Consider the following 25,840-nt stretch of genomic DNA (forward strand, 5'->3'; position numbering starts at 1 on the left):
AGCATGAATCCCCGTGGAATTTTGACCTCTCTGGGAGGAGAGACTGCCCTTCACATGCAGCTCAAGAGCTCCAGGGCTCGGTTCCTGGGTGCTGACACCAGAGAGCCCAGCTATGGCCCGAATGGTGGAATGGCCTTCCTGGCCTGGAACTACAGCACTGGCTTCTGCTCTTGTGGTTACTATGCCCCCCAGGAGGCAGGGGCACCGAGGGACCTTGGCAGGGGTGTGCGGGGGAGCTGCTGCCTCTGTCAGCACACACAGCTCCCACCTACCAGGGCTTCCGCTCAGGCTGGGAGCCTAAAGAAAGAGCAGTGTGAGATGTCCTTCATGTGGGAGAGCCTCTGGCCCCAGCCCCATGTGTCCCCAGCTCAGTCAATTCCAGTCTTTGTCCCATCTCTGCTGCGGTCCCCAACAGAAGAGGGAGGAACCCCGGACAGAGCCCCCCCCCCTTCCCCAATTTCATATTTTATCAGTGGCTGATTAAAAAAGACACAAGGAGACTAGAATTGAGAACCTGACCTCTCTTACTTCCCCCACCCCAATCTTTCCACTGAAGGATATTGTACACTAAGGTGTCCACAAGGTGTGATGGGGGCCCAAGCTGGAGAGGAAACCCAGGCAGGGGTTCCCAGAGGCCTTAGGCCTGGAGCCTTCTGCCCAGGAACTCCCGGGTTATTAGAAGGCACAGCTCTCCCTTCCTTGAGAATTCATGTGGTTGCGAGGGTAGGGAAGGACCCAAAAGACCGTCTTATGCACAGGCAGCATTGAACCAGATTCAAAGGTAATTGGGGCAAATACAAATAAGAGTGAGCATAGATCCCGTAGACCAGTGGTGTTCTCAGTCATAGCATCTGTTTCCATCCCCGGGGGCCCCTTGGCTCACTCCCTCCACCTCATCGTGCTCTGGCTTCCCTTCCCCTCAGCAGAATAAGGCTTCTTTGGGGGGGGAGGGGGGGGAGGAGGGTGTTTAAGGATCTTCTCCAATCATTTAAAAGTGTGTTTCCTGGTGGTTCGTCTCGCTGATAGCATGTCTGCCCCTGCCTGGCCTTCCCCGATAGCTAGCTGGGGACATGGCAGGTTTAGGGTCCATCTTTCCCTGTGGAGCCGGGGCATCCTGGGGACAGTTTGAGGTGATTAGTGCTGTCTGGGGTCACATGACAGAGGGGAGCTTTCCCCATGATGCCATTTCCTGCTCTGCTGGGCTATTCTCCCCAGAAACCTCAGCCTGCTGAAGCTTGAAAGCTTGGGGCAGTCCCATGGGGAACATGTGCTTGTTAGTCTGACGGGGAGTAGCCAGCCTTGCAGAAAGTCCCTGCTGGCAGTCCATAACTAGGCTGCCTCCACCCAGCTCAGCACCCAGAGCTGGCACACTGTCAGGGTGGTCCTAGCCCTGGCAAAGCTGGCCTGGGAGAGAGCAGCTGGTGCCATTGGCGCCGGTGTCTGAGCAACAGATGGCAGGTTTGCTGATCGCCAGCATTCCCCCTTGGTCTGGAAGAAGCAGCTGGGAGAGCTGCCCACCGGGCACCCTAGCAACGTGGTCCTGCAAAGGACTCAGAGCTGCTGACCCCCATCTCCACTATGGCAACGTCGTGGCACAGAGCCCTGGCACAGGGCGCACATTGTTGTGGGGACCAGCGTGCAGGTGCTCAACGAGACTTTGTTTTGAAGCACCAGCATTTCAGAACAGGGAAGCAAACTAGGTGCATTGTGTAATCAGGGGCCTGAGCCTCTGGGCCAACCAGAGCAAGTTAAAGTCGGGCACGGTGGGGGAGAACCGAGGCCCAGGGGCCCCCACTGTGGGATAAGGCAAACACCCAGGGTGCTTCATGGCTGGCTCTTGTTTCCTCCTAGGTCAATCACATCCATCCGGAGCGAGCTGATCCCATACTTAGTCAGGAAACAGTTCTCCTCACCTTCATCACTGCCGGGGCAAACCGAGAAGGAGCAGTCCCCAGAGAAGAAGGACCAGAAGTCCATAGGTCAGTGCAGGAGCCCAGGAGCGGCGGCCCCCGTGTGAGCAGCAGGCCCTGGGCCAGCTCTGCTGCCAGCCTCCTGGCCGAGAGGGACCCAAACTGGCTGCCCAGACTCTCCTGGTTCCCTGGGCCTCTCCTGTAGGGCTTGGGCCTTTGCCCACATTCTTGTGGGCTGGGTCAGTGATGGAGGGCCTGGGCTGGGGCTCAGGTGTGCCTGCCTGTGGGCTGCCGGGCCCATCCTTCTGGCTGCCAGTTCTTGTGGCCCAGCCTTTGCTCTTGGAGCTCTGGGGCCTTCCCAAGTCTAAGAAGGGAGGCCTAGAGGAGCCGGAGTCTGCCGGGAGGCAACCGCACAGACAGTGGATGGTTTGCTGTGTGTGACCGAGCTGCTGAACTCTCCCTTATTTCTTTCAATGAATCTTCATCCCTTGGGAGTTGATTTTGTGAGCTCCCTTGGTCATTGAGGTGGAAGGTGAAGCTTGGTATTGGTCAGTGGGTTCAAAGCCTGCGTGAGCCACCTTCTGTCTGGGCGGCCACGAGCAGCTCACTTGTGCCAACTGCTTCCCAGAAGTGTAGTCGTTTGTCACCCCTCTGGGCTGGGGGTGGGAGGCAGCCTGACTGCTGGGAAGGGCGGGGGGGAGCTCTCGGTAAGCACCTTCCCATTCTCTCGGCTGACGCCTTTCTCCCTGCCTCTTCCTCCCTCTGCCCTCCCTCCCGAAGACATTTACAGCTTCGTCAAGGACCATGACCTGCTGACTGTGGACCCCCACAACACCTATTGGAAGGACTACCAAGGGGAGGGGCAGGAAAGCTTTGCTCGGAGCCGAGTCAGCTGCTATGTCCATGTCATGAAAGGGGGGGTCTGCTCTAGAGTGAACACCCTGGGGCTCTACATCGAAGCCAACAAGCAGGTAAGGGGGTGAGTCACTCGGCCCTGCTGAGGAGGGAGACGGGTTTGCCAGCTCAGAAATCTCAGGCAGGCGTGTCAGGGCAGGAGGGGAGACCACCGGGAAGAACCAGGGGCCGGCCGAGGTGGGGCTGCCTGTCGGCTGTGGCCATCAGACCTTCCTGAGTGCCAGGCTCCAGCACCCCTATGGCTTCTGTGCAAGGGCTTCAGCGGGGCAGGGTGAGCTGCCTTAGGGAGGCTTGGTCTTCACTCCCTGGGCCTGGGGTCCTCTGAGGCTCCCAGGGGTCCAAGAGTTGGGGCTGACAGTTCATATTTAGAGCTAGAAGGACCTAGGTCTGGTCCCTTGGTTTTACAGATGAGGCTCAGAGACGGACAGTGACCAGGACTGCCTCATGGAAGAGGGCTTAGGCTTGTTCTGCCAGGGCCTTGCAGAGGCCACGGGCTATTGGGGCAGATCCTAGCAGAGAGCAGTGGCCCATGTGGAGTCAGGGGGAGTGGAGAGGAAGGGTCTGTGACCCCCAAGGCTCTCTGGCCATCAGTAAACCGTCCTTCGCCTCTGCCTTCCTCTGCAGTCAGTTACTAGGCTGGCCAGGGCTGTGAACACACACCTCAGGTACCCGTCCATACACCTACGTCAGCCACCTTTGGCGGGCAAGTACACGTGCCAGCTGACCCTCCGTGCCCTTACTCAGGCCTTGGCACATCTCTTTCTGATTGGAAACTTTCAGGGCTCTCTGTTGTCTGCCAGAGGGCGTTCACCCCCCTTTGCCTGGCATTCGGGATCTTCCCGCATCTGGCAGCTGCCTCATCTCAGCCATCACTCTTCCTTGTACTCTGCACAGCTAGTCAGCCAGCCACCATTTATCATTTATAAAGCACTTTGTCCCAGGCCGGTAGCAAGTGCTGGGGATACAAAAACAAGCAAAAAGAAAGGTCATCCCCGCCTTGAAGGAGCTTACAGTCTAATGGGGAAAGAGAGTGGAGCAAAAAGGGAGTGGAGGCGGGGTCTCAGGAAGAACCTCTGCTAACTCGTGGCACCCATCAGCACTCCTGGCCAATGTCCACCCTTTCCCCAGCGTGGAGTCCCCAAAAGGAACTTATTGATGGGAGAAGGGGGCTGGTTGGCTTGGCAGATGGATGCCCCAGTGTCAGAAGACAACCAAGCTTACTTAACCTGCCAGGTCCCCTGTACTTAGAAAGAAAGAAAGCAAGGTTCCCCCCCCAAAAAAAAAAAGGCAACTCTTACCCTCAAGGAGCTTATATTCTAATAGGGGAAACTGAGCAAACAGCTGTGTACAAGATAGACACAAGGCAGAAGGAAGGTAATCTCAGAGGAAAGGTAAGCTCCTTCAAGGCGGGGGGGGGGGGAAGGGAAGGTGGCACTAGAAATGCTTCTTGTAGATCAGATTTTATTTTATTTTTATAGGTTTTTATTTTCTTTTTATTATTATTATTATAGCTTTTTATTTACAAATATATGCATGGGTAATTTTTCATCACTGACAATTGCAAATCCTTTTGTTCCAATTTTTCCCCTCCTTTCCCCCACCCCCTTCCCCAGATGGCAGGTTGACCAATAAATGTTAAATATGTTAAAGTATAAGTTAAATACAATATAAGTATACATGTCCATACAGTTATTTTGCTGTACAAAAAGAGTCGGACTCTGAAATAGTGTACAATTAATCTGAGAAGGAAATCAAAAATGCAGGCGGGCAAAATTAGAGGGATTAGGAATTCTATGTAATGGTTCACACTCATCTCCCAGAGTTCTTTTGCTGGGTGTACCTGATTCAGTTCATTATTGCTCCATTAGAAGTGATTTGGTTCATCTCATTGCTGAAGATGGCCACGTCCATCAGAATTGATCATCATATAGTATTGTTGTTGAGTATATGATGATCTCCTGGTCCTGCTCATTTCACTCAGCATCAGTTCCTGTCAGTCTCTCCAGATTTTTCTGAAATCATCCTGCTGGTCATTTCTCACAGAACAATAATATTCCATAATATTCATATACCACAATTTATTCAGCCATTCTCCAGTTGATGGGCATCCACTCAGTTTCCAGTTTCTGGCCACTACAAAGTTTAGGTTTTTCTTTTCTTTTATTTTTAAATAATTATAACTTTTTATTGACAGAACCCATGCCAGGGCAATTTTTTTACAACATTATCCCTTGCACTCACTTCTGTTCCGACTTTTTCCCCTCCCTCCCTCCACCCCCTCCGCTAGATGCCAAGCGGTCCTATACGTGTTAAATATGTCACAGTATATCCTCGATACAGTATATGTGTGCAGAACCGAACAGTTCTCTTGTTGCACAGGAAGAATTGGATTCAGAAGTAAAAATAGGTTTTTATTTTCAAAATAAAGATAAGTTTTCAACATTCACCCTTACAAAACCTTGTGTTCCAAATTTATCTCCTTCCCTTTCCCCCACTCCCTCCCCTAGACTGTAATCTAATATATGTTAAACATGTGCAATTAGAAGATCAGATTTTAGCTGGAACTTGAAGGAGGCTTGGGAAGCCAGGAGGCAAAGATGAGGAGAGAGGGCACAGCCAGAGGAAAAGTCCGGAGTCTGGAAATGCAGTGTCCTGTGCAGAGAGCAGCCAATGTTAGTGGGTTGTAGGTATCTGGAGAAGGGTAAGATGGAAGGACACAGGCAAGGGAAGAAGGGCCCAGGTTAAGAAGAGCTTTAAGAGCCAAAAGAGAGGTTTTATATTTGATCCTAGAGGTGATAGAGGATGATGGTAGGGATAATATAACTGGACCTGTGCTTTAGAAAGACCATTTCTAAAAGAGAAGGTGTTGGGAAGCTGTGCTCCCCATTCCCAAACCCAGGGTCCGTCTCGCTCCTTGTGGCCTCGGCACTCTCTCTCCTGGCATCCTTTAGAACCCAGACTAAGGAGGAGACTTTCCCTTCCCCTGGGGCAGGAAACCCCCTTTCCACAGAGCCCTCTTGGAAAGGTGTGGCTGCCCTGAGCTGCCTGTCGCAGCACTTTTGAGAACCGTTTTCTGTGGCTCCGTTGGCACAGGAGGCCTGAGGTCTGTGTGCGAGGGATGGGCCGAGCTGTGAAGTCCCGAGGAGGCAGGAGGGTGAGAACTGGGAGTAACTGAGAAGCTTCCTGTTCTCTATTGAGTAACTAGAAAGGCAGCTGTTGGTCCAGGGTCCGAGCCCAGTGATAAGAGAGTTGGGCTGGGTGCCTGACTTTCAGGGGCCCTTTAAATCCTATAGTCTGATGAGCTAACCCAGAAGCAGGTAAGAGCAGTGGAAGGAGAGGTCTAGGGGGCCCCAGTCTAGCAGCTTTCCTGTAGGAGTCACAAGGTCTTCCTTTCCTTCTTCAGATTCCCAAATTGTTGCCTATTCTCTGCCCCGAGGAAGCCTTACTTCATCCATCTGCACAGATCTCTGACCAAGCCCTGGTGAGTGTGATGGGACCCTCGCCCCACTGCAGAGCAAAGGGCTGTTCCTGGCAGGAAAAATCTCAAACCTGGACCCTGGTGAAACACAGGGAAGTCCCGGGGACTTCCTAGGGAGAGGGAAGCTCTGGCAGATCCTCACCATGCCCCGTCCCCTCCTCGAGAGAGGGTGCACCAAGTTGTAGCTTGGAGATGTGGGCAGGTAAAAGGGCTTGGGGAAGGGGAAAAGAGGGCATGGGGGGTATGGTCCGGAAACCCTGGGTTAGAAGCTTCACTGGCTCCTCTGCACTTCTGCAGGTCGGGGCGGACAGCATCATAGGACCATCTGTGCAGGTGGGCGAGAAGACTTCCATCAAACACTCCGTTATTGGGTCCAGCTGCCTCCTGAGAGACAGAGTGAAAATCATCAACTCTCTGCTTATGAACTCAGTCATCATTGAGGAAGGGTAGGTCCTGTCCCCCCCCCCCCACAACATGGCCCCACTCAGGGCTGGTTCTGGGCTGCCCCCCATCCTCTTTATTTCCCCTTCCATTTTCTTGATCTAGACCTTCCTGGAGTGGGGGCCAGGTCAGGCCATGTTGCTGAACCCTAGGAAACTTAGGGCCTTTCAAAGGAGAACAGAAGTGGCTCAAGGAAGAAGCAGGGGTCGATCCTTTGGAGGACTGAAGAAGGCCACCTAGCAGAGTTACAGGGGGAAGCAAAGTTCCGTGTAAGGGGTTGGGGCTGGGCTTCGGAGGCCTGCTCCTATTTGTTGCAGAACTGACAGACTGAACACAGCCAGGGCAGCAACCAAGATGGGAAGGGGCTCAGAGGGAAGGCCCCAGGAGTGGCGCCAGAAGGGACTGGGGAGTTTGGGGCCGAGGGTCAGTGCACATTTCCTGACCCCTGCAGCTGGCGGCAGATTGAGGCTCAGAGCTCCCCTGCCAGAAAAGTGTCCAAGGCCCAGGCTGAAGGCCTCGCCATCTCCCCACAGTGAGCCCTGAGGGAGCCTGTTACCTGTCTAGAGGCAGCTGAAGAGCACTAGGGGGAGAGCACTGGGGCTCCAGTCTGGAGTCCTGCCTGAGATGATTTCTTAGTTGTGTGAGTCTAGGCAAGTCACCTCAGACCCCTTCTCTGTAGATTGGGGTCAGTAATGTACCAGCCTCTCAGGATTGCTGGGAGGGTCAGACTTCTGGTAATATTTGTGAAGAGCTTTGCAAGTCTCACGGTGTTCTGTGAGCGCTGGTGGTTGTCCTCCTCCTCTGTTTTCTCCCAGGGATGAAGCATCCTTCTGAAAGGATGAAAATTGTGCGCGAGGGGTGGTCGGGCATAGATAAGGGCATGGATCACATGTGGAGAACCTGGGTGTTGTTCACTGGCCCACAGGATCCCCTCCAGGTTTGGTTTGGGGGAAGCACATAGGCAGACAGCCCACAGGACTGATTAGGATGCAGGCCTGGACCTGGGAAAGAATGGGCTTCTTTAGCCCCGCAGTGGAGTCACGAGGACAGTCAGCACCTCTCCATGATGCAGCTGAGCCTCCTGCCATCGGTCAGGCTGTTCTTCCACAGTCGGGAGCACTTCCCAGCCTGCCATACTTGGGCGAGCAGGGCTGCCAAGTTTCCAGGAGGGTTTCAGTCCCTCACCTGCCTCACCTGCCTGGGCTAGGCCTTAGAAAAGCTTTGTCAGCCTAGATGGCAGAGCACGGGGAAGGACAGGGGTTGTGTGCATGGGCTGCAGGCTGTCCCCATGGAGACAGACTCCTCCATCCATGCTGCCAGAGAGCTGCTGGAGTACAGAGTGAGGAAGATGCTCAGCTAGTTGGCCTGGCCTTCCCCAGGAGAGCATGTTCAGTTCTGGCTACCCAGTTTAAGCTGGAGGGCATCCCAAGGTGAGCAGTTAGTGCCATGAGAGGCTCCTTTGAAGTAACTGGGATCTTTTGCCTGAAGAAGGAAAGACTTGGGGGCACTGCCCCGGCTATTTGAAGGACTGCTAAGGAGGACAAGGATTAGATCAGGTTGGCTTTGCAGAGAAGCAGATTTCAGATTTAGATAAAGACCATTTATGAACTGCTGGAACTATCATAAAGTATAATTAGTTACCTTGGGAAGTAGTGAGTGACTCGGTGCCCAGTCATTGGTAAAAATGACACACAGCACGGGCCAGACTCATGCTTGAGACATGCAAGTTGGCACTGAGTGAGTATGACCAGTCTGGGGCTAAGCATCCAGCTAGCTCAGAAATGTGCTTGGGTACTGTGGATGGAATCTGAGCAGGGCTCACTAATGCCATTGATTGACTGAGTCACTGCCCTGGCCCTTGATGGCCTTGGGTGATCCTTGAAAAGCTTTCACCAGGTTGGGCTGTGGCGCATTCCAGACTGAGCTGCCCTTCTTTCTTCTCTCTGGCCGCGCTGTGGCTGAGCTCAGCCCGGACCTTTCTCAAATGGCAATGAAAAGCTACCATTGGCAAGCAGGCTTTGGAAGGGCTTTACCGGGGCTCCGCCTGCTCTCACTTCAGGCACCGCTCCATCCCAGGGCCTTGCGGGAGAGTGCCCGATGCACCCCACGGGCCATTCGTTGCCTTGTTGGATGTAATTCAGAGTAGCCTTCCTTGCCAGGCTAGAACAGGTCGCAACTAGAGAAGCAGGGAGAATGTCAGCTGTCTGCTGGCTTTGGGCCTAAAAGGTTGCCCACAGCCCACGTATGCCCATTACCCATTCGTGCAGGATGATAAGATCAGGCATTTTGCAGCACCCAGTGGGCTTCACTCAATTATTGGGTGTCATTTGAATTTTAATTACTCATAGTAATTCTTATATGGCTCAAGTAATTTTGGAAAATAATTAAGATGTAGTCACCTGAGGACTAATCCCACCTCAGCTATTAAATCTGGGCTAAACATTCAAGGGAGAGAGGGTCTGCATTTGCAGAGAAATGTCCTTGTCTCATTTCTAAGGTATCTGGCTCTCAAATGAGAAAACTTACTGAGTTTTTGAGACCAGAAACTGAAGAAAGGTGTGAATAACGAATTGCCCCAGAAGGTCCTCAAGCCTCCCTACTGGGCCCCATTGCGCTTCTTTATAGCATTGGGGAAGCCTGTGGAATGGAAGCAGAGTGAGTCCACTGTGAAGGGCCTGAGTGATATGAAGAGAATTGTCCTGTCCCCTCTTGGAGCTGGGAGTGAGCCAAGTACGCCATGTCAGCTTCTCACCCGTCCACATACGGTCTCTCTTTCTAGCGGAGGCCAGTGCCCAGGACGCCAAGCCTGCGCTGACAGTCAGCAGGCACTGCCTCTGCTTAGGCTCTGAGGGGACCGCAGAGGCCATCACAGCCATTCCCACACAGGCCAACATGGACGGGAGGGCTGTGTAACTGCTGGCTCCGAGTGTGGCTGAGCCAGACAGGATGACGCTGTTTGTGATTCCAGGGCATCAGTGAGCTAGCTGGCGGGGCAAGTTCAGACTTTGTCTCATCATTTCTTACCTAGGTAATGGCAGCAGCCTCCCAGTGTCTCTCTCTTGCCATTCTCTCTCCACTCCAGTGTATCTTGCCAAAAAAGAGCTTCCTAATGTCCTGCTGCTTTGCTCAGGTATCTTTAGTGGCTCCCATTGCCTCTTGAATAAAATGTAAACACTTGATTCCAGTATTTAAACCCCAAATGTTTACATTTTATTTAGAGTCTAGATCCAAACAGACTTTTTTTTACTTTGACTCTTGCTTCATGAAGCAGTTGTATCCAAACTGGACCGCTCACTGTTCCCTTGGACTTGATTTTTAGCCTTTTCCATATCTTTGTCCAGAATTTTTCCTCGGCCTGAAGTGCTTTCTTCTCCTTCTCTCCTTGACTATCAGTATTACTCAGCTCAGAGAATACCAGTCTGTAGCCTCAGCTGGAAGGGAGGGAGCTCTAAGGAGGGGCCTCTCTCCTTGTAGAGCACTTTCTCCCTATTTGTCTCATGATCCTTCTAGGCCAGCTAGAATGGCTCTGTTTGTGTTCACCAACCCCTTTCTCTGCTGAGCCCAGGGTGTCTGCCTAGGAAACAACCACACTATGGGCAGAAGCTAAGATAAAGTAGAATAGAGGCAAACCCCCTTGTGCACTTTAAGGGGGAGACTAACTAGAGTACTATTATAAATTAAGTTTGTTGTATAGTCCATACAAGAAGTATGGTCCCTTTGTGAGTGAAAGGAGAGATGTTGTGAAGGTAGAAATAATAAAATTTTTTAGCATATTAGGAAGATGGGGGGCGGGGATTAAGATTAGAGATTATAAAAAAGGGAAAAGGACCCCCTGTGCAAAAATGTGGCAGCCCTTTTTGTAGTGGCAAGAAACTGGAAACTGAGTGGATGCTCATCACTGGGAGAATGGCTGGATAAGTTATGGAATATTATTGTTCTGTAAGAAGCAATGAGTGGGATGATGTTTTCAGAAAGGCCTGGAGACATGCACTGGTGCTAAGTGAAGTGAGTAGAACCAAGAGCAACATTATGAGATAATCATGGCTTTTTTCAGCAGTGAGGTGATTCAAGGCAATTCCAATAGACTTGTGATGGAGAGAGCCATCTGCACCCAGAGTGAGGACTATAGAAACTGAATGTGGTCACCTTTTTTTGGTCGTTGTTTTTGCTTGTTGCTTTTTTTTTTTTCCTTTTTGATTTGATTTTTCTTGTGCAACATAATAAATGTGGAAATATGTTTAGAAAAAAAAGAATTCAGCTTAGGATGTCCATTTTATATTCAAAAGATAGTTAGTCATGTGGAAAAGGAGATGAGAGATATTGGTCTGAAGATTAGAAGGGAAACAATAAACTGGGAAAATATTTTTACAGTCAAAGGTTCTGATAAAGGCCTCATTTCCAAAATATATAGAGAATTAACTCTAATTTATAAAAAATCAAGCCATTCTCCAATTGAAAAATGGTCAAAGGATATGAACAGACAATTCTCAGATGAAGAAATTGAAACTATTTCTAGTCATATGAAAAGATGCTCCAAGTCATTATTAATCAGAGAAATGCAAATTAAGACAACTCTAAGATACCACTACACACCTGTCAGATTGGCTAAGATGACAGGAAAAAATAATGATGATTGTTGGAGGGGATGTGGGAAAACTGGGACATTGATTCATTGTTGGTGGAGTTGTGAACGAATCCAACCATTTTGGAGAGTAGTTTGGAACTATGCTCAAAAAGTTATCAAACTGTGCATACCCTTTGATCCAGCAGTGTTACTACTGGGATTATATCCCAAAGAGATTATAAAGAAGGGAAAGGGACCTGTATGTGCACGAATGTTTGTGGCAGCCCTTTTTGTAGTGGCTAGAAACTGGAAACTGAATGGATGTCCATCAGTTGGAGAATGGCTGAATAAATTGTGGTATATGAAAATTATGGAATATTACTGTTCTGTAAGAAATGACCAACAGGATGATTTCAGAAAGGCCTGGAGAGACTTACACGAACTGATGCTGAGTGAAATGAGCAGGACCAGGAGATCATTATATACTTCAACAACAATACTAGATGATGACCAGTTCTGATGGATCAGGCCATCCTCAGCAACGAGATCAACCAAATCATTTCTAATGGAGCAGTAATGAACTGAACTAGCTATACCCAGAAAAAGAACTCTGGGAGATGACTAAAAACCATTACATTGCATTCCCAATCCCTATATTTATGCACACCTGCATTTTTGATTTCCTTCACAAGCTAATTGTACAATATTTCAGAGTCTGATTCTTTTTGTACAGCAAAATAACGTTTTGGTCATGTATACTTATTGTGTATCTAATTTATATTTTAATATATTTAACATCTACTGGTCATCCTGCCATCTAGGGGAGGGGGTGGGGGGGTAAGAGGTGAAAAATTGGAACAAGAGGTTTGGCAATTGTTAATGCTGTAAAGTTACCCATGTATATATCCTGTAAATAAAAGGCTATTAAATTAAAAAAAAAAAAAAAAAAAAAAGAGAGAGAGATATTGGTCTGGAAACAGATCTGGGAATCATCTACATTGGGATTATAATGAAATTCATAGGAATTGATGAGGTCACTAAGTGAGAGTACAAAAGGAAAAGGGAAGAGGCCTTGGGACAGAGCTTTGGGGCATGTCCAAGGTAATAGCATGATGTGAATGAAGCAGAGGAGACAGAAGGATCCACAGAATGGAAGGGACTTGAACTGATCTGACTTTATCATTTTAGGAGGACCTGCCCAAAGCCCCATAAATTGTAAGTGCAAGTGCCAAAGCCTTTCTCCTGTGCCCTATGGCTCCCCTCCAGACCTGTCTTAGACATAATAGGAGATTTTTAAAGTTTTTGCTGGATTGGCTTGAGCCTGCTACTTTTTTTTAGCAGGAGCTTGTTGCTAGTCTGAGGATGAGGTTGACATTGGCTATTCAAGGTTTTTAAGCAGAGGAGTAAATCCATTTATTCACTATGAATTGATTAAATGCCTGCTGTGGGCAAGGCACTTGGCTGCTGCTGGGTCTCCAAAGAAAGTTTATTTTACCAGGGACATAGGTAAGTCAGTATGAAAAATGTGCTAGGTAATTGGGATAGGAAAAGGAAACTAATGTTTTGAAGGTTGGGCTTGATAGGAATCTTGAAGGAAGCCACAGATTCCAAGAAGAAAAGGTGAAAGAAGGATGCATCCCAGGCTTGGGAAGCAGCCTGTACAAAGACATGGAGGTAAAAGATGAAATGTCCTCTATGGGGACACAGTGATGGGAATATCTAGGGAGGGGAATACGGAATCAGTTGGAGACAGACTGAAGATGTGTAAGTGCCAAAAAGTGTGCGTTTGGGCCTAGAAATCCAGAGGGAACCACTGAAGATTCTGGAACAGGAGACTTAGATTTGTGCTTGTGCCATATATCAATGTGGGAAAAGTTTTTGGTACCAACAAAATCAGTGCAGCTATTTTTGAACAGATGTCTCAAATAAGGGCCTAATATCCAGCATGCCTAAGGAGCTAACCCAAATATTCTGATATCAAGTACAATTCTCCAGTGGGCAAGTAATCCGAGAAAAGATGGCACCAGTAAGAGAAATGTAAATCAGAGAAATTTTGAAGTTTCACCTCACTCCCAGCAAATTGCCCAAAAATGGTCAGCATTGGAGGAGTAGTGAAAAAGTATACACTAAAACTCTGTTTTGGTAGCGTGGGTGAAGTGGCCTGACCATTTTGGAAAGTGATTGAAATTGGATTTTGGAAATCTTTAAGATATCCAAACCCTCTGACTCTCACCACACAGTTTAAATCCCATCCAAAGGCTAGAAATAGAACTAAATATTTATAGCAATACTTTTTGTAGCAGCAAATAACTGGAAACAAAGTGATTGTTGTGGTTCATGAGTGGAATGGAATCTTCTTCTAAGTCATTAGAAATTATAAATATGAAAAATCCTTAGATGTATGGGAAGTCCTAAGAACCAATGGGGAGGGAAGTGTGCAGACTTGGGCAGTGACCACTAACATAGTCCATGGATGGAACAGACACTGACCTGCTTTCTTCTATTTGGAGAAGGGCTGAGAGAGGAAGATGGCCTTCTCTCTGGTGAGGGAACATACCATAGTCTATAAGACATAGCCTTTCCCTCTTTCTTACCTTTTGTTTCAAGGGAAAGTGAACTTGAGGAAGGGGAAGGACAGATTCAAAAATGGAGGTGATATTTTTAAGAGACCCAAAAAAAGACAAACTGTAATAATAATGTTGACACTGAAAATATGGACTTTCACTTTGGCAGCTGAGAGATGGGAGAGATTTGAAATGGCAAGGAGACTAAAGGGGCTATTGCAGTAGTTGAGGGGCGATGATGAGGGGCTGGCCTAGGGGGTAGCTGTGTGAGGGGAGGAAAGAGGACAGATACAAAAGGTGTCATGGGGGGAGCATTTAGTGCAGTTGCTAGCACATAGTAGAGCTTCCTAAAATACTGAGAGGCAAGATTAGGAATGGAGTGGATGTGGGGAGGGTGCTTCGGCATTTTGCATGAGTTTGTGTTGGTCTTTTGGGCTTCGGGCCTCTGCCCAGGGTCAGTGTGGGGGGGGGCGGGGGGGGCTGTGTATAACCAGCCCAGCTTCCAGCCTCGGCCGGCCTGCATGCTTCCCACTTGGGTCTCTGGATCCACCTGGTCTCCCATTAGGTGCCTCACTTATTCCTGTGCCCCCAAAGCAGGCTGATGGGGAGGGAATCCCCTAAGGGGATGAAACAAGCCAGAAGCCCCGCCCTCAGGACTTTCATTCAGTCTGCCTGCCTGGTAGCCAGCTGGGACCCCAGGCCTCCCCAGGCTGGTCCTTCCTGGCTCCGAGTGACCTCGAGGCCCGGACCTCAGTGATTGAGTCCGGCTTCCCGACACGCTCATCATTTTCATTGCAGAGCCTCAGACCATCACGGGGAGGGTGTAATTGAGGGTTGAGTTTGGGATTCCTGCTAGTGCTGCACATGTGGGCGCCACCGTCCCTCTCCCCACCTCCATTCTGCGTACGCAGCTTGCCCAGAGTTCCAGCCTCTGCTTTCCAGGGCGGTCTTGCCCTGCCAAGAGCTGGGCTACTTATGCACCCTTGAGTTAGTGAAGCAGGCCTTGGGAGAAAGGTGCAGGCCGTTCCTCCTCTGGGATCTCCTCGTTCTGCTTCCCAGATTCTTCCTGGCTCATTTGGGAGTTTTCCCAGGCCCTGGACTGCATCCTTCCCCCCTGGTTTCCACGGCCTTTGCTTTGCTGCTTTGCCACAGGGAGGAGGCAAGAGAGGGTTTAGGAGGCCAAGACTCGCGCTGTCCTCCAAGCCCCAGCTTGTTATGTCCTGGGAGCCTTTTTAGCTGGGCCTCCCCCCAGAACAGGCCAGGCCCACCCAGCCCACACAAGAACAAGACTGTGCTGGGCCTCCTTTCCCCTTTCATGCAATCTCTGACCTTTTAGAAAAACAAAACGGCGATAAAGAAGGGCCTGGAATGTTACAGACTGTGTACATTTGTCTCTGGGTTTCTTTTGAGGTTTGTTGTTTACAATGGTGGGGGGAGGGGGAGTGACAGCCCAGCCAGGCTGGCCAGCGGCCTTCCTGAGTGCGGGGCTGTTTCCGGGGGGTCTCCTTCGGTGGTCTGCACCTTAAGTCCTTGTAAACCCCCCCACCCCAGTCTCCTTGGCCAGTTCCCCCCCGCCTTCCTATTTTTCACTCCTTCTCTTACTGACGCCTCTTCCCCTTTTCCCCACTCTGTCTTTGGTCTGCACTCCTGGTGCAAATCGCGCCGTGAGCGGGGCCCTAGGTTTGGAGCCGAGGGCCCTCAGAGTCCGGCTAGTCTGACCCCTTCATTTTATAGAGGAAGAAATGGGCCCAGAGAAGTCTCTGAGCTGGAATTGAACCCAAGTTGTCTGATTACTAATAAGAGCTCACATTTATATAATTTTACAAAGGGCTTTACATACATGATTTCATTTGTTTCTCACATCCTGTAAAGCAGGTCCTAATAGTTCTTCATTTCACAGATGGAGAAACTAAGGCTGAAAGAAATTCAATGGCTTGTCTAGCACCAGAGCAGTGGGTGTCTGAGGCAGGAGGAGACCTTGGGATTTGTATCTGGGCCCTGTTGTTTCCCTATTGCTACAAATAGAGGGGACTAGGCTATAGAATTGGGCTGACTTGTGGGTCTAATTAGATCTTAAGCTTCTGGTGGGCAGAAGTTGGACTCTGTCCCATGCCCTCAGCCTGCTGGTTCTGAGGAATAAGTCAGGGGCCTACCTGCGCCTGCCAAAGTGGGGCACGCGCCCCTCCTAGCTTCTTGTTCCAGGCAGGGGATTTGGCCTGTTGCTAATTGTGCCCGGCTCCCAGCTGTGTGTGTGAGCATATGCACATGGACTCACACACACACACACACACACACACACACACGCTCATGCACGCAGGGCCGGTTTGGAGCTCTCTGCAGGGAAAGGGGGGCAGTTCTTCCCGAGCCTGGCCCAGCCCTGCTGCCCGCCTCGAACTTCTCCAGATGATCGGGCCTCTGTCTTACAGGTGCAGCATCCAGGGCAGTGTGATCTGTAACAACGCCGTCATCGAGAAAGGTGCAGACATCAAGGACTGCCTGGTCGGCAGCGGGCAGCGGATAGAAGCCAAAGGTAAGGCCTGGGAGCGGCCCGGAGAACTGGGCCATGGTTGGGGTGAAGTGGGAGGTGGGGCTGCAATAGCCTCCACAAGTGGACCTAGTGTGTAGAACATGGTGGAATTGCCGGGCCACACAGTCCAGCGCAGTGTTGGCCACAAGGGAAAATGGGGGCCAGAGAGGGAGGTGGGGAGATTCTGCTGGTCGGTATCAGATCTGTGGCTCAGGGACTGATGGCTTCCAGGGAAGTTGTGAGCTTCCTAATCCCTAACTAGACATACCTCCTGCCCTCCCCAGGGAAGCCCAAGTTGTACCCGGGAAAGAATCCCAGTGTGGCACTGTACTCCTTCTGGAGCTCCCCAAGCCCTTCTAGAATCTCAAAACTGGGACCTCAGAGCCGCCCCCCCCCCGACCTACCCAGGAATCCCTCCCGTTCCCCCTTATCCTTTCCTCAGCCTGGGCTAAGCTGGTATAGGAGGAGGGAGGCCCTCTCCGAGGCAGAGGTGCCCTCAGCATGTAGCCAGCCGGCAAGGCGGAGGAAGAGCTCTTTAGAAACCAGCATCAGTAGTTGTTAAAAATATAACAGGGGGGTCTCCACATTTCAGCCACGGTCCTTGTACTTCTCATCTTCAGCCTTTAGGTAATCTAGGGATGGGGGTCTCTGCGGCTTCTAGAAATAAAGAGCAGCACAGCCTGTCTGAGGGCCAAAGCTCCCCTGGCCCTCCCCCTCTCCCTTGCCCGCTTGGTCTGCCTGTGCTTCCTCTCCCAGCTCCAAGTTCAGGATCTCTTCCTTCACCCCTTGTATTTGTATTGAAATGCTCCATGCTGTGCAGAGCCCCAACCCCGCCCTCCCCAAGGCAGCAGCTTCCTGCCCAGTCTAGCAGAGCGGCAGCTCCGGGGCAGCCAAGGACTGTTTCCCATTTGGTAGAAAGGATTTCTAAATTAGGAGATGTAATGGAGTGAGTAAACACGGGGCAGGGCCGCCTCTCAGGGTCCCAGCTCCCTGGTGGGCCAGTGCCTGGGGCTTGGGCCACCCTCCCTTCCTCAGCCTCCTGTGGTCCCCAGGGCCCACCTGCCTGCCTGCCTTTACTTTCAGCATGCCGGAGCTGTGGGGGCATTGGGGGCCACGTGGGCCAAGGCTTCCTCTATCCAGCCTGCAGCTGACCCCACTGCTGACCTCTGGTCTTTCTTCTGCAGCCACCCTCAGACATTTAGAACCAGACATACTGTAGAATTTTTAGCTGAACTTGTCCAAAGCAGAACTCATTAGCTCTCCCCTAATTCCTATCCCCTACTTCCTCCCTTCCCTATGGCCCCGCTCCCCATCCCTTAGGCTCAGACCCCACAAATCATTCTCAGACCCTCTCTCACATCCCCACAGCCAATCTCTTGTCAAGACCTAGCGATTTTACCTTTGTGACATTTCTCAGATTCGCCTCCTCTCTCCTGACGCCGCCCCCTCCCTGGTGCAGGCCTTTGGCACCTCACCTGAACGATTGCAATGCCTTCTGGGGCCTTCTCCATTCAGCACTGAGACTTTCCTATATCCCAGCTTGGACCTGCATCCCCCCCGCCACAGCTCGAGAAGCTCCGTGGCTCCTGGTGACCTCCAGGATCAAATACAGAAATCCTCTGTTGTTGGGGGCTCTTTATGACCTGTCTCTCCAGCCTTATACCACACGCTCCCCTTCCCCTCAGTGTACACACGTACACTTGTTCTTTGTGCAGCCTCTGACAGTGACACTCTGGCTTGCTTCCTATTCCTTGTACAAGGTGCTCCCCAACTCCGGGCAGTTTTGCTGGCTGAGTGCTCTCCCTCCCCATCTCTGCCTCTTGGTGTCCTTTAGGTTCCCAGCAAAGCCCATGTTCCCACAGGAAGCTTTTCCCAGTCCCCCTCATGGCAGCAACTTCCCTGTCTTGATGAGCTCCAGTGTCTCGTGGGTCTATCTTGTTTGTACTCAGTTGTTTGCATATTGTCTTCCCTGTTAGTCTGAGAGCCCCTCCAGGGCAGGAACTTTGTTCCTTCTCCTTGTGTTCCCAGCACTTAGCACAAAGCTTGGCCCACAGCAGCTTCTGAGAGACTTGGAAGCTGCCAGGAGGCAGGGCAGGCAGAAGCCCCCGACCCCAGCCTTCCAGGGGCCCAGGAGACCCAGTGCATTAACTCCCTCCCTTTCCCTTCCTAATGTAAGCATCAGTCTGTTGAGAGCAGCAGCCCCCCTTTACAGGAATCAGCCACCCACATTATCACCAGTGTAGTGGCTGAGCAGAAATTCCCACAGAGCCAGTGGCTCCAGATTCAGTCCATCAACAAGCACCAAGGGGCAGAGTCATAAAAGACTGTTCTGCCCTCAAGAAGCTTCCATTCCATCCGAGGAGAGAGCACGGGCATGGATAAGTAGAGGCAAGGTCATGAGGCGAGGGGGAATCCTGGCATCTGGGCTCAGGAAGGGCTCCTCAGAGAGGGGGAACTTGAAACAGACTTTTAAAGGAAGCCAGAGGAGCAGAGGTGAGAAGGGGGAGCTTTCCGGCATCTTTGGCTGAGCAGTAGTATGTGCCGAATGCCGAGCCCACCTTGGAGCCTTGCCTGCAGGGAAGTGACTTGGGAAGCCAGTCTCTGCCAGTGCCTCTGCTTCCCGTCTCTGCCTCTCACATTTCACTTGCCTGGATTTGAGCCTTGAAATTCCCTTCTAGGATCTTGACTCTCTCTGGCACCTTCAGAAACAGACTGACAGGCTTTGCTCTCCCTCCTCACTACCTTAATTTATTAGGCACCTGTGGAGTACAGAAAGTGGTGCTTGGCAGTGGAAGAGGTCTCATTTTAAAGAAGATGTGGTCCCTGACTTCGGAGTTCCATTAGGAAACCAGCCAGTTCCCCACGCATTTCTTAAGCTCCTAGGGTATACATGTAAGCAGGAGGTGCCCATAAAAGTGTAACGGGCCCTGTCCTCAGAGATACAGAAGAGTACACACTAAGCAGCACAGCATGAAAATGCAGGGATGAGGTCAGAGATGGCTCTGTGTGAAAGCGGTGCTGTTTGAGGTGACTCTGAGAGCCCAGGAATTCCAGGGGAGAAAATGAGCAAGGAGCTACAGTGGGGAGGCAGGAGGTGAAGATGGTGGGCCCTTGGATGTGCAGGGAGATGTGTTGCAGAGGGAATGGGGCCGGCTCGGACACCGTATTGCTGGAAGGTGGCCAAGCTGATGGCCACCCTTGCTTGGGGACCACACCAGGGGAAGATTGGGGAGCAAATGGGGCATGTCCAGCCTGGGGAGGGGAAGACCCAGGAGTGTCTGTCTTCGTGATTGAAGGGCTGTTACATGAAAGAGGGCCTAGATTTGCTCTGTTGGAATCTGGGCGTACAAGTAGGAGTATTGGGAAGAAGGTCCAGGCAGAGAAACTTGGGATTGAGAGACAGAAGTCTTCCTCATCAGAAACAGCCAGAGGGGGACGGGCAGTCTGGAGGGCAGGCTTCCTCTTTCAGTTATCAATGATCGTCATGAGCAGGGGCTGATAGCCAGGGCCTGATGAATGTCAGTGAGGAATCCTGTGGCTGGGCTGTGGCATTTGAATTCTTGCTACTTGAAATGATAATTAAATGTGAGATACGATCATTGTCTCCAGCCTAATGAAAGCATGCACTCGAAAAAATGGTGGGCTGCAGCTCCTTCGAGGGATTCGTTGTTCACGGTCATCAGGACCTTGCTGCATTCTGGGTCAGGTAGAAGTCCCTCTTTCACCGTCACTTTGTGACTGTAAACTGGGTAGGAATTCTGGTGACAACTAGGAAGGGGCAGAAAGAGCATTGCGGGACTGCCAGGCAGGGTTGTGGGAGTGCTGCCTCCACCTTATTGGGGGGCAAGAGGGAGAGGGATGATGAGAGAGAAGGCTGCAGCCAGGGCCACATGATTCTGGCAGCATGTGAAGGCTAGACTGGAAGGAGCATGGAACGGCTCTGTTCAGAGTCCAAAGGTGACTAGAATGGAAGGCATTAGGGGTTGGATGGATGTATAGGTGAATGGACAGGTGGATGGATGGACGGACAGACGGATGGGTGTGTGGATAGGTGGATGGATTGCTTGATGGGTGGATTGAAAGGTGTTGATCCAGTACTCATTATGTAAACATAGCACTGTAAGTGTTAGACATACAAAGAGAAAAGCTAGTCAGCCCCTGCTCTCAAGGATCTTCCACTGTGGGGGAGGTGACGTTCATGGAAAGTTTTTGCTTAAGCCAGATGGAAAGACCCAAAGCAGACAGCTGCCTACACCCTTTTTCATATTATTTCCACTGACAAGTAAAACATCCTAAGTTCCTAGTGCTGAGCTGCTGACCGGGGCCAGGGTCTTTGGGGGGAGAACTTTCTTTCCTTAGAGGCAGGGAATTTGCCCCTGTGGGAAGGGGTTGCAGGGGAGGGCTTGGGCAGGAGTGGAATGGATATGGATAGCATTTGGAGATCAGTTGGAAGTCCCCCAAGGGTACCAGGACACACAGGGGGTCAGTAAGGATGAACCCCATGCCGGACAGGTGGAGTGGGAGGGACTGGTGACACCCAGGGGGAGAATTCAGACCAGAGGGCAGGGTGGAAGAAGGGGAGGGGACAGATTCTCATCATCTGCATGGAGGTGAGACCTTGAGACACAGTGACAGGGAGCACTCCCCAGAGAATGGCCATACTGGGGTCCAGGTGGGAGGAAGTGAAAAGGTCACTTTATCATCTACGTAACTCCAGCAGGAGTCGGGACACTTGCCAGCTCTGCTGACCTGGCCAGACAAGGAGGCAGAGGCAGCTTTCCCCCTCCCATGCCCCACCAATAAGGCAGTCCTTTTGGGATCTTTCGGAGATGTCTGGAGAGGGGGGGAGGAGCCAGCAGCTCACCCACCTGGAACAAGTCACCCCCCACTGGCAGACTGCACCTGGAACAGCTGGAGCTGCTGCAAGTCAGGGCCAAGTCCCACTGGCAGCTGTCTCTAGTGCTCAATGAGGCAGTTGGAGGCCCTCTCTGTGCATGAGCTCTGGCCCCAGAGGCCCATGGCCTTCAGCTGGATTCTCTTTATCTCCTAGCTGCCCTGTTTCTCTCTCTGGATGCTTCCACCCTCCAACCCCTTTCTGGGCTCCTTCTCTGTTCAGCCTCCCTAGCCACCCTTGCCAGTACCATCTCAGGCCCCAGAGTCAGGCCTCTCTTGGGACATTCTCCCCAAGTCCTAAGAGCGGTCTTTTCAGTCTTGGAGACAATTGGGAGCAGACTATCCCCAGGACAAGGAGGGTGTGCCACCCTTTCATCTCCCCATCCTTTCCCATCTCTTCTCTCTGTTTTGTTCCCCATGAAAGTGGTCCATGGTTTCATGGAGCAGACTTGACCTGAGCTCTCAGGGGACAAGCTTGAGCGGGACTAGTCTGCATCCCTCAGGACTGTCCCCCAGGACACCAGTATTAGGGTGCACCCTCTGCTGTTGACTGGGCAGTATTTTAAGGAATCTGAGCTCTCTCCTCTCATCCCTATTCTAGATGTTCATTTTCAGAGACTCGGTGATACTTGGGGGAAGGAAAGAATGTCAGCACTTCCTCCTCAGCCAGACTCAGAGGTTGATGGTGAGCTCTGGAGAGGGGATCGAGGTTAGAGCTCCTCCTGGGAGGAGCAGAGATGGTAGGGGACCCCCAAGCAGGCTGCAAAAGGGCTTAGCTCTCAACAAGCCTTTTTCCTTCCTTTTCTAGCGAAGAGAGTGAACGAGGTGATTGTGGGGAACGACCAACTCATGGAGATCTGAGATTGTCGGCGTCTGCATCTGCTCCGAAGTCTCCCAGGACTGGGCAGAGGCCCGGTCTTTACCGACCACAACTACTTTCCTGTCTGGCTCTGTTTGTATTGCTCTCCCAATAAAGACATGTCTCCAGTGGGCTCCATAGACTCCTGAGGCTATCCTGTCCTCCGGCACATGAGCCTTGGCCAGGAGGACGTCGCCATGAGGACCACACAGTCTGCTGTTGAACAGTGACACAGGCCATCTGTGCTGATGTAAACAGAGGTTCTCCCTTCGGGGCCCTGCTCAGCCTTACTATTTCCCCCCTCCCCGACCCCGACCCAGAAACCGGCAGCTTCAGGATCATTCTGAGGAAGGTGACGAGAAGGCACTTCCTGCCTTGCTGCCAAGGATGGAGCCCTCCCAGGGACTAGCTCTTATCTCTCCTTCCCCAATCAAGAAAAATCTCTTAGCAACTTCTGCCCCAAGACCAGGGAGCTTCGTAGTGACCTTGTGACTGTCCCAGACCAGTTGTGCTGCTCCCACCGGCACCTTCCAGCGCCCAGTCACTCCCAGAACTTATGCTGGTTGGGATCCAAGGTCAGGCTCTTCCAGGGTGTGCTGAGGATGTAGCCCAGTCAGAAAGGCCCATAGGCCTTGGGCCTTGGCTAGTGCCCTGAAATAACCTCTTATTCACTGGCCCCATCCCTGCATCTTGAAGAAGGCAGATGGGCAGGGGATCCTACCCTTCCTCCTCCTCCTCCTCCTCCTCCCTCCTCCCTGCACAAGAAGAGAGTGTGGGGAGGTCTCCTTTCCTCTGCTTTTATGACCTGCAGGTGTTTGGTGGGAGATAAAAGTAGGTCCTGGGGTGAGATTTCATGGCCCAGAATTATCAAAGTGAAGGTCCTCCCAGTGGGTGGCAGTAATTAAGAAAAATAATTTGAAATAATAGTTTATACATTACTGAAAAAATCCCAAGGCCTGGGGAGTTAACTCTTGCTAGTCTGGATTGATCTTGATGCTGGTTGTTCCTGCCCTAGGGGAGCAGGGGGAGGAGGACATACCTCCCCACTTGACCCAGGAAAGCCCCCCCTCCTTTGTTTCCCTCTCTTCTCTCAGTTCCCAAGGGTGACCCTACCCAATTCAGGAGAGAGGAAAACATTTCCTCGGCTAAATTGGAACATCTAGGATCTGGGAAGAGGGAGCCCTGCCCCTGCCCCTAGGGAGAGATCCAAGGGCTGAAAAGACTTGAGAGGGCATCTGGCCCAACATCGGCCCCTTTTACAGATGTTGAAACTGAGGCCCAGAGAGAGAATGGGAGGTAGCCAAGGACAGCTTGCCACACTAGTCAGACCACATTTTTGCGTTTCTGAATTCAATTCTGGGAGCCATTTTTAGGAAGAGAAAAACATTGATAAACTTTAGACCATCCACAAGAGGGTGACCAGGTGGGGAAGGTTCTCAGCATCCAGTTAAGAAATGGTGGCTGTCACACAGAAGGATCCACTGGGTCCTGCTTGGCCCAGAGAGCAGACCCTGGAGCAATGGGAGGAGGCGGCAGGTGGAGGCTGGCTGTCAGGAAGCTCCCACTCAGGAGATCTATCCCAAAAGAGAAGGGGCTTCTTGGAAAGGCTATGAGCCCCTCCTTACAGCTAGACTATTGTCCACCCCTTGTGGGGAATAACACGTTGCATTCTGTGCTCTGTTGTGGGTCCTTGAATGGCCACATGTGGAGATTTGACTCTCCCAGTAGGGCCTCCTGAAAGGTCTCTCCCTTGTGTCCCTTGGGCTGCTGTCACTGACCTCAAGTACTTGCCTAACCCGGGACCTCGAGGGCAGTGGTTGGACCCCTTTGTGGAACTTGAAGAGGACAAGGGCTTCCTGGGCCCAAGGACAAGTTTGCCTTGAGCTCCCGAGAATTTGTTGGTGTGGTCTTGAACGACAACGGGCTCTCTGTCCCAGCCAATCCCTAAACTTCTCCCCTGAGGGGCCATGGGAAGGGGATCTGGCAGTGCCGTCCCACTATCACCCCAGGCTCAGCGGGGCCAGATCTGTCCCACTGCATAGGTAAGCATTCATGGGTCACCTACGGCGTGCACCGGGCCTGCACAGGTGAGAGGGAGAAGGACAGGTCGGCGTCGGCAGTAAATAGGAGGGAGAAGTCGCTTCTGCCCAAGGAGTACCCTGGGGAACACGAAGGATCTTATTTTAGTGCGTGAGGGACAGAGGAAAGGCAGGACCTGGAGAGCTAAGAGTCCTGGCAGACAGAGGTCCTGGAAAAGTAGCAAGAGTAAAGCCGGGAAAAGATGGAAGCTGGATAGTAAAAGGCCCCAGGGTAAAGAGTCTGGCTTTGATTCTGTGGAATTAGGGAGCCATTGAAGGCTTCTGAGCAGCACAGGGACAAACTCGTACCCTCTAGGAACCTCTGAGAATCGGCCGCTAAGAGACTGAGAACAGGGAGGAAGGGATAGAGAGATGCAAGAGATGGCCGCGCTCTGGTGGGCAAGATGGCGCTTTTCGATTGATTGAGTGTGAGGGAAAATGCAGAAATGACTTGGCAGTTCCGGCCAGACAGAAAAACAATCCTTGGCCTTCTGTGCGGCTTTATCCAAACATGATCTCATTTGACTCTTTCAGAAGGCCCAGGTGGTCAAGAAGAAGGAGGAGGTGCTCCAGTGGGCAAAATCTGGATGTCAGTAAAAAATGGATGGAGGGACGGGGTGTTTTAGGAGTATTGGGCTCCAGAGTCCAGGGAGCAATCTCCAGACCCCTGTTCTTGGGTTGCCTGCCTCTGTCCCTAGCTCTAGAACCCCCAGGCCTGGCTGCACCGGACTGTGGCTCTGCGGGCCACTTGGTCTCGAGGCTCCTCAGATGGGATGGGGAACCATGGGGGAGGGATTGGAGCCCACCCCCCAAAATGTGCCTCCGTTCTCCCCACCGGGCTCCAGATGGGGCAGTGGCTCAGCTGGGGCTGCAGCTGCTTCCCTCAGAGCCCTGGCTCGGTTATTGATAACAGGAGAGATGCGGAGCCCTGCTGGTCCTGCCTCCTCCCGGACTGACCAGCGCTTATCGGCTGCCTTTGGCTGGCACTCGGGGCTAGCCTCTGCGGAGCAGGCTCCCTGGGAACTGAACCCTGTAGTCTTCCAGAGCCTGAGGGAGGGGGTTGGGGGGTACTGGTGTACTTCCCCATTTTCTCCCTCCCTCCCTCTCCCAACCCCCGGCCCCCAGGGCTCATGAGCAGCCCGAGCCAAAGGCTGAGGTTTTCACAGCCCTTCCTGGGGTGAGGGGAGGCCAGGCTGCAGGGGAGCCCACCAGCTGGGCTCCGCAGGCTCCGGAGAAGGGGAGGGAGGGGGAGACCTCTTTCCAAATGGAGAGTGAGTAATTTGCCCGCAGCCCCCCTCCCCAAAGTAGCTGGTGGTGTCTGCCTTAAGCTGGGCCTTTGTGCTCGGGCTAAATGGTTAATTGTGTCTGAGGAAGATGTCCCAGCTCCGCCAGGCAGCCGGACCACCCAGGCAGCGGGCTGGAGAGCATGCCGGCAGCATCCCCGGGATGTGGGAGTGGCTGGGGCCACAGAGGGAGAGAGGGAGGGAGGGAGGGGAAGGAGGCTGGGAGGCCAGCGTTCCTGCTCGGGGCCCCCACCCCGTCGGCCAGCCAGGATGCCTGCCCACACAAGAACCAAGCAGGAAGTGCCAAAAAAGAAAGCCAAGTCTTGGG

The 25,840-nt window shown here is 51.9% G+C and overlaps 1 protein-coding gene across 1 annotated transcript in view; it reads left to right on the forward strand.

Moving 5' to 3' along the window:
• The window catches only part of EIF2B3 (eukaryotic translation initiation factor 2B subunit gamma), a 74,218-nt gene extending 51,934 nt beyond the window's left edge, over positions 1 to 22,284 (forward strand). Inside the window, exons 7-12 of the mRNA XM_003767183.4 lie at positions 1,852 to 1,979; positions 2,691 to 2,881; positions 6,229 to 6,306; positions 6,601 to 6,749; positions 16,299 to 16,402; positions 22,101 to 22,284. Coding sequence (XP_003767231.1) covers positions 1,852 to 1,979; positions 2,691 to 2,881; positions 6,229 to 6,306; positions 6,601 to 6,749; positions 16,299 to 16,402; positions 22,101 to 22,153 — 703 coding nt within the window. The 3' untranslated portion in view covers positions 22,154 to 22,284. The remainder of the gene's footprint in view (positions 1 to 1,851; positions 1,980 to 2,690; positions 2,882 to 6,228; positions 6,307 to 6,600; positions 6,750 to 16,298; positions 16,403 to 22,100) is intronic.
• The last annotated feature ends 3,556 nt before the right edge of the window (positions 22,285 to 25,840 follow it).

This window comes from Sarcophilus harrisii, chromosome 4 (genome assembly GCF_902635505.1).
Source record: "Sarcophilus harrisii chromosome 4, mSarHar1.11, whole genome shotgun sequence".
NCBI lineage: Eukaryota > Metazoa > Chordata > Mammalia > Dasyuromorphia > Dasyuridae > Sarcophilus > Sarcophilus harrisii.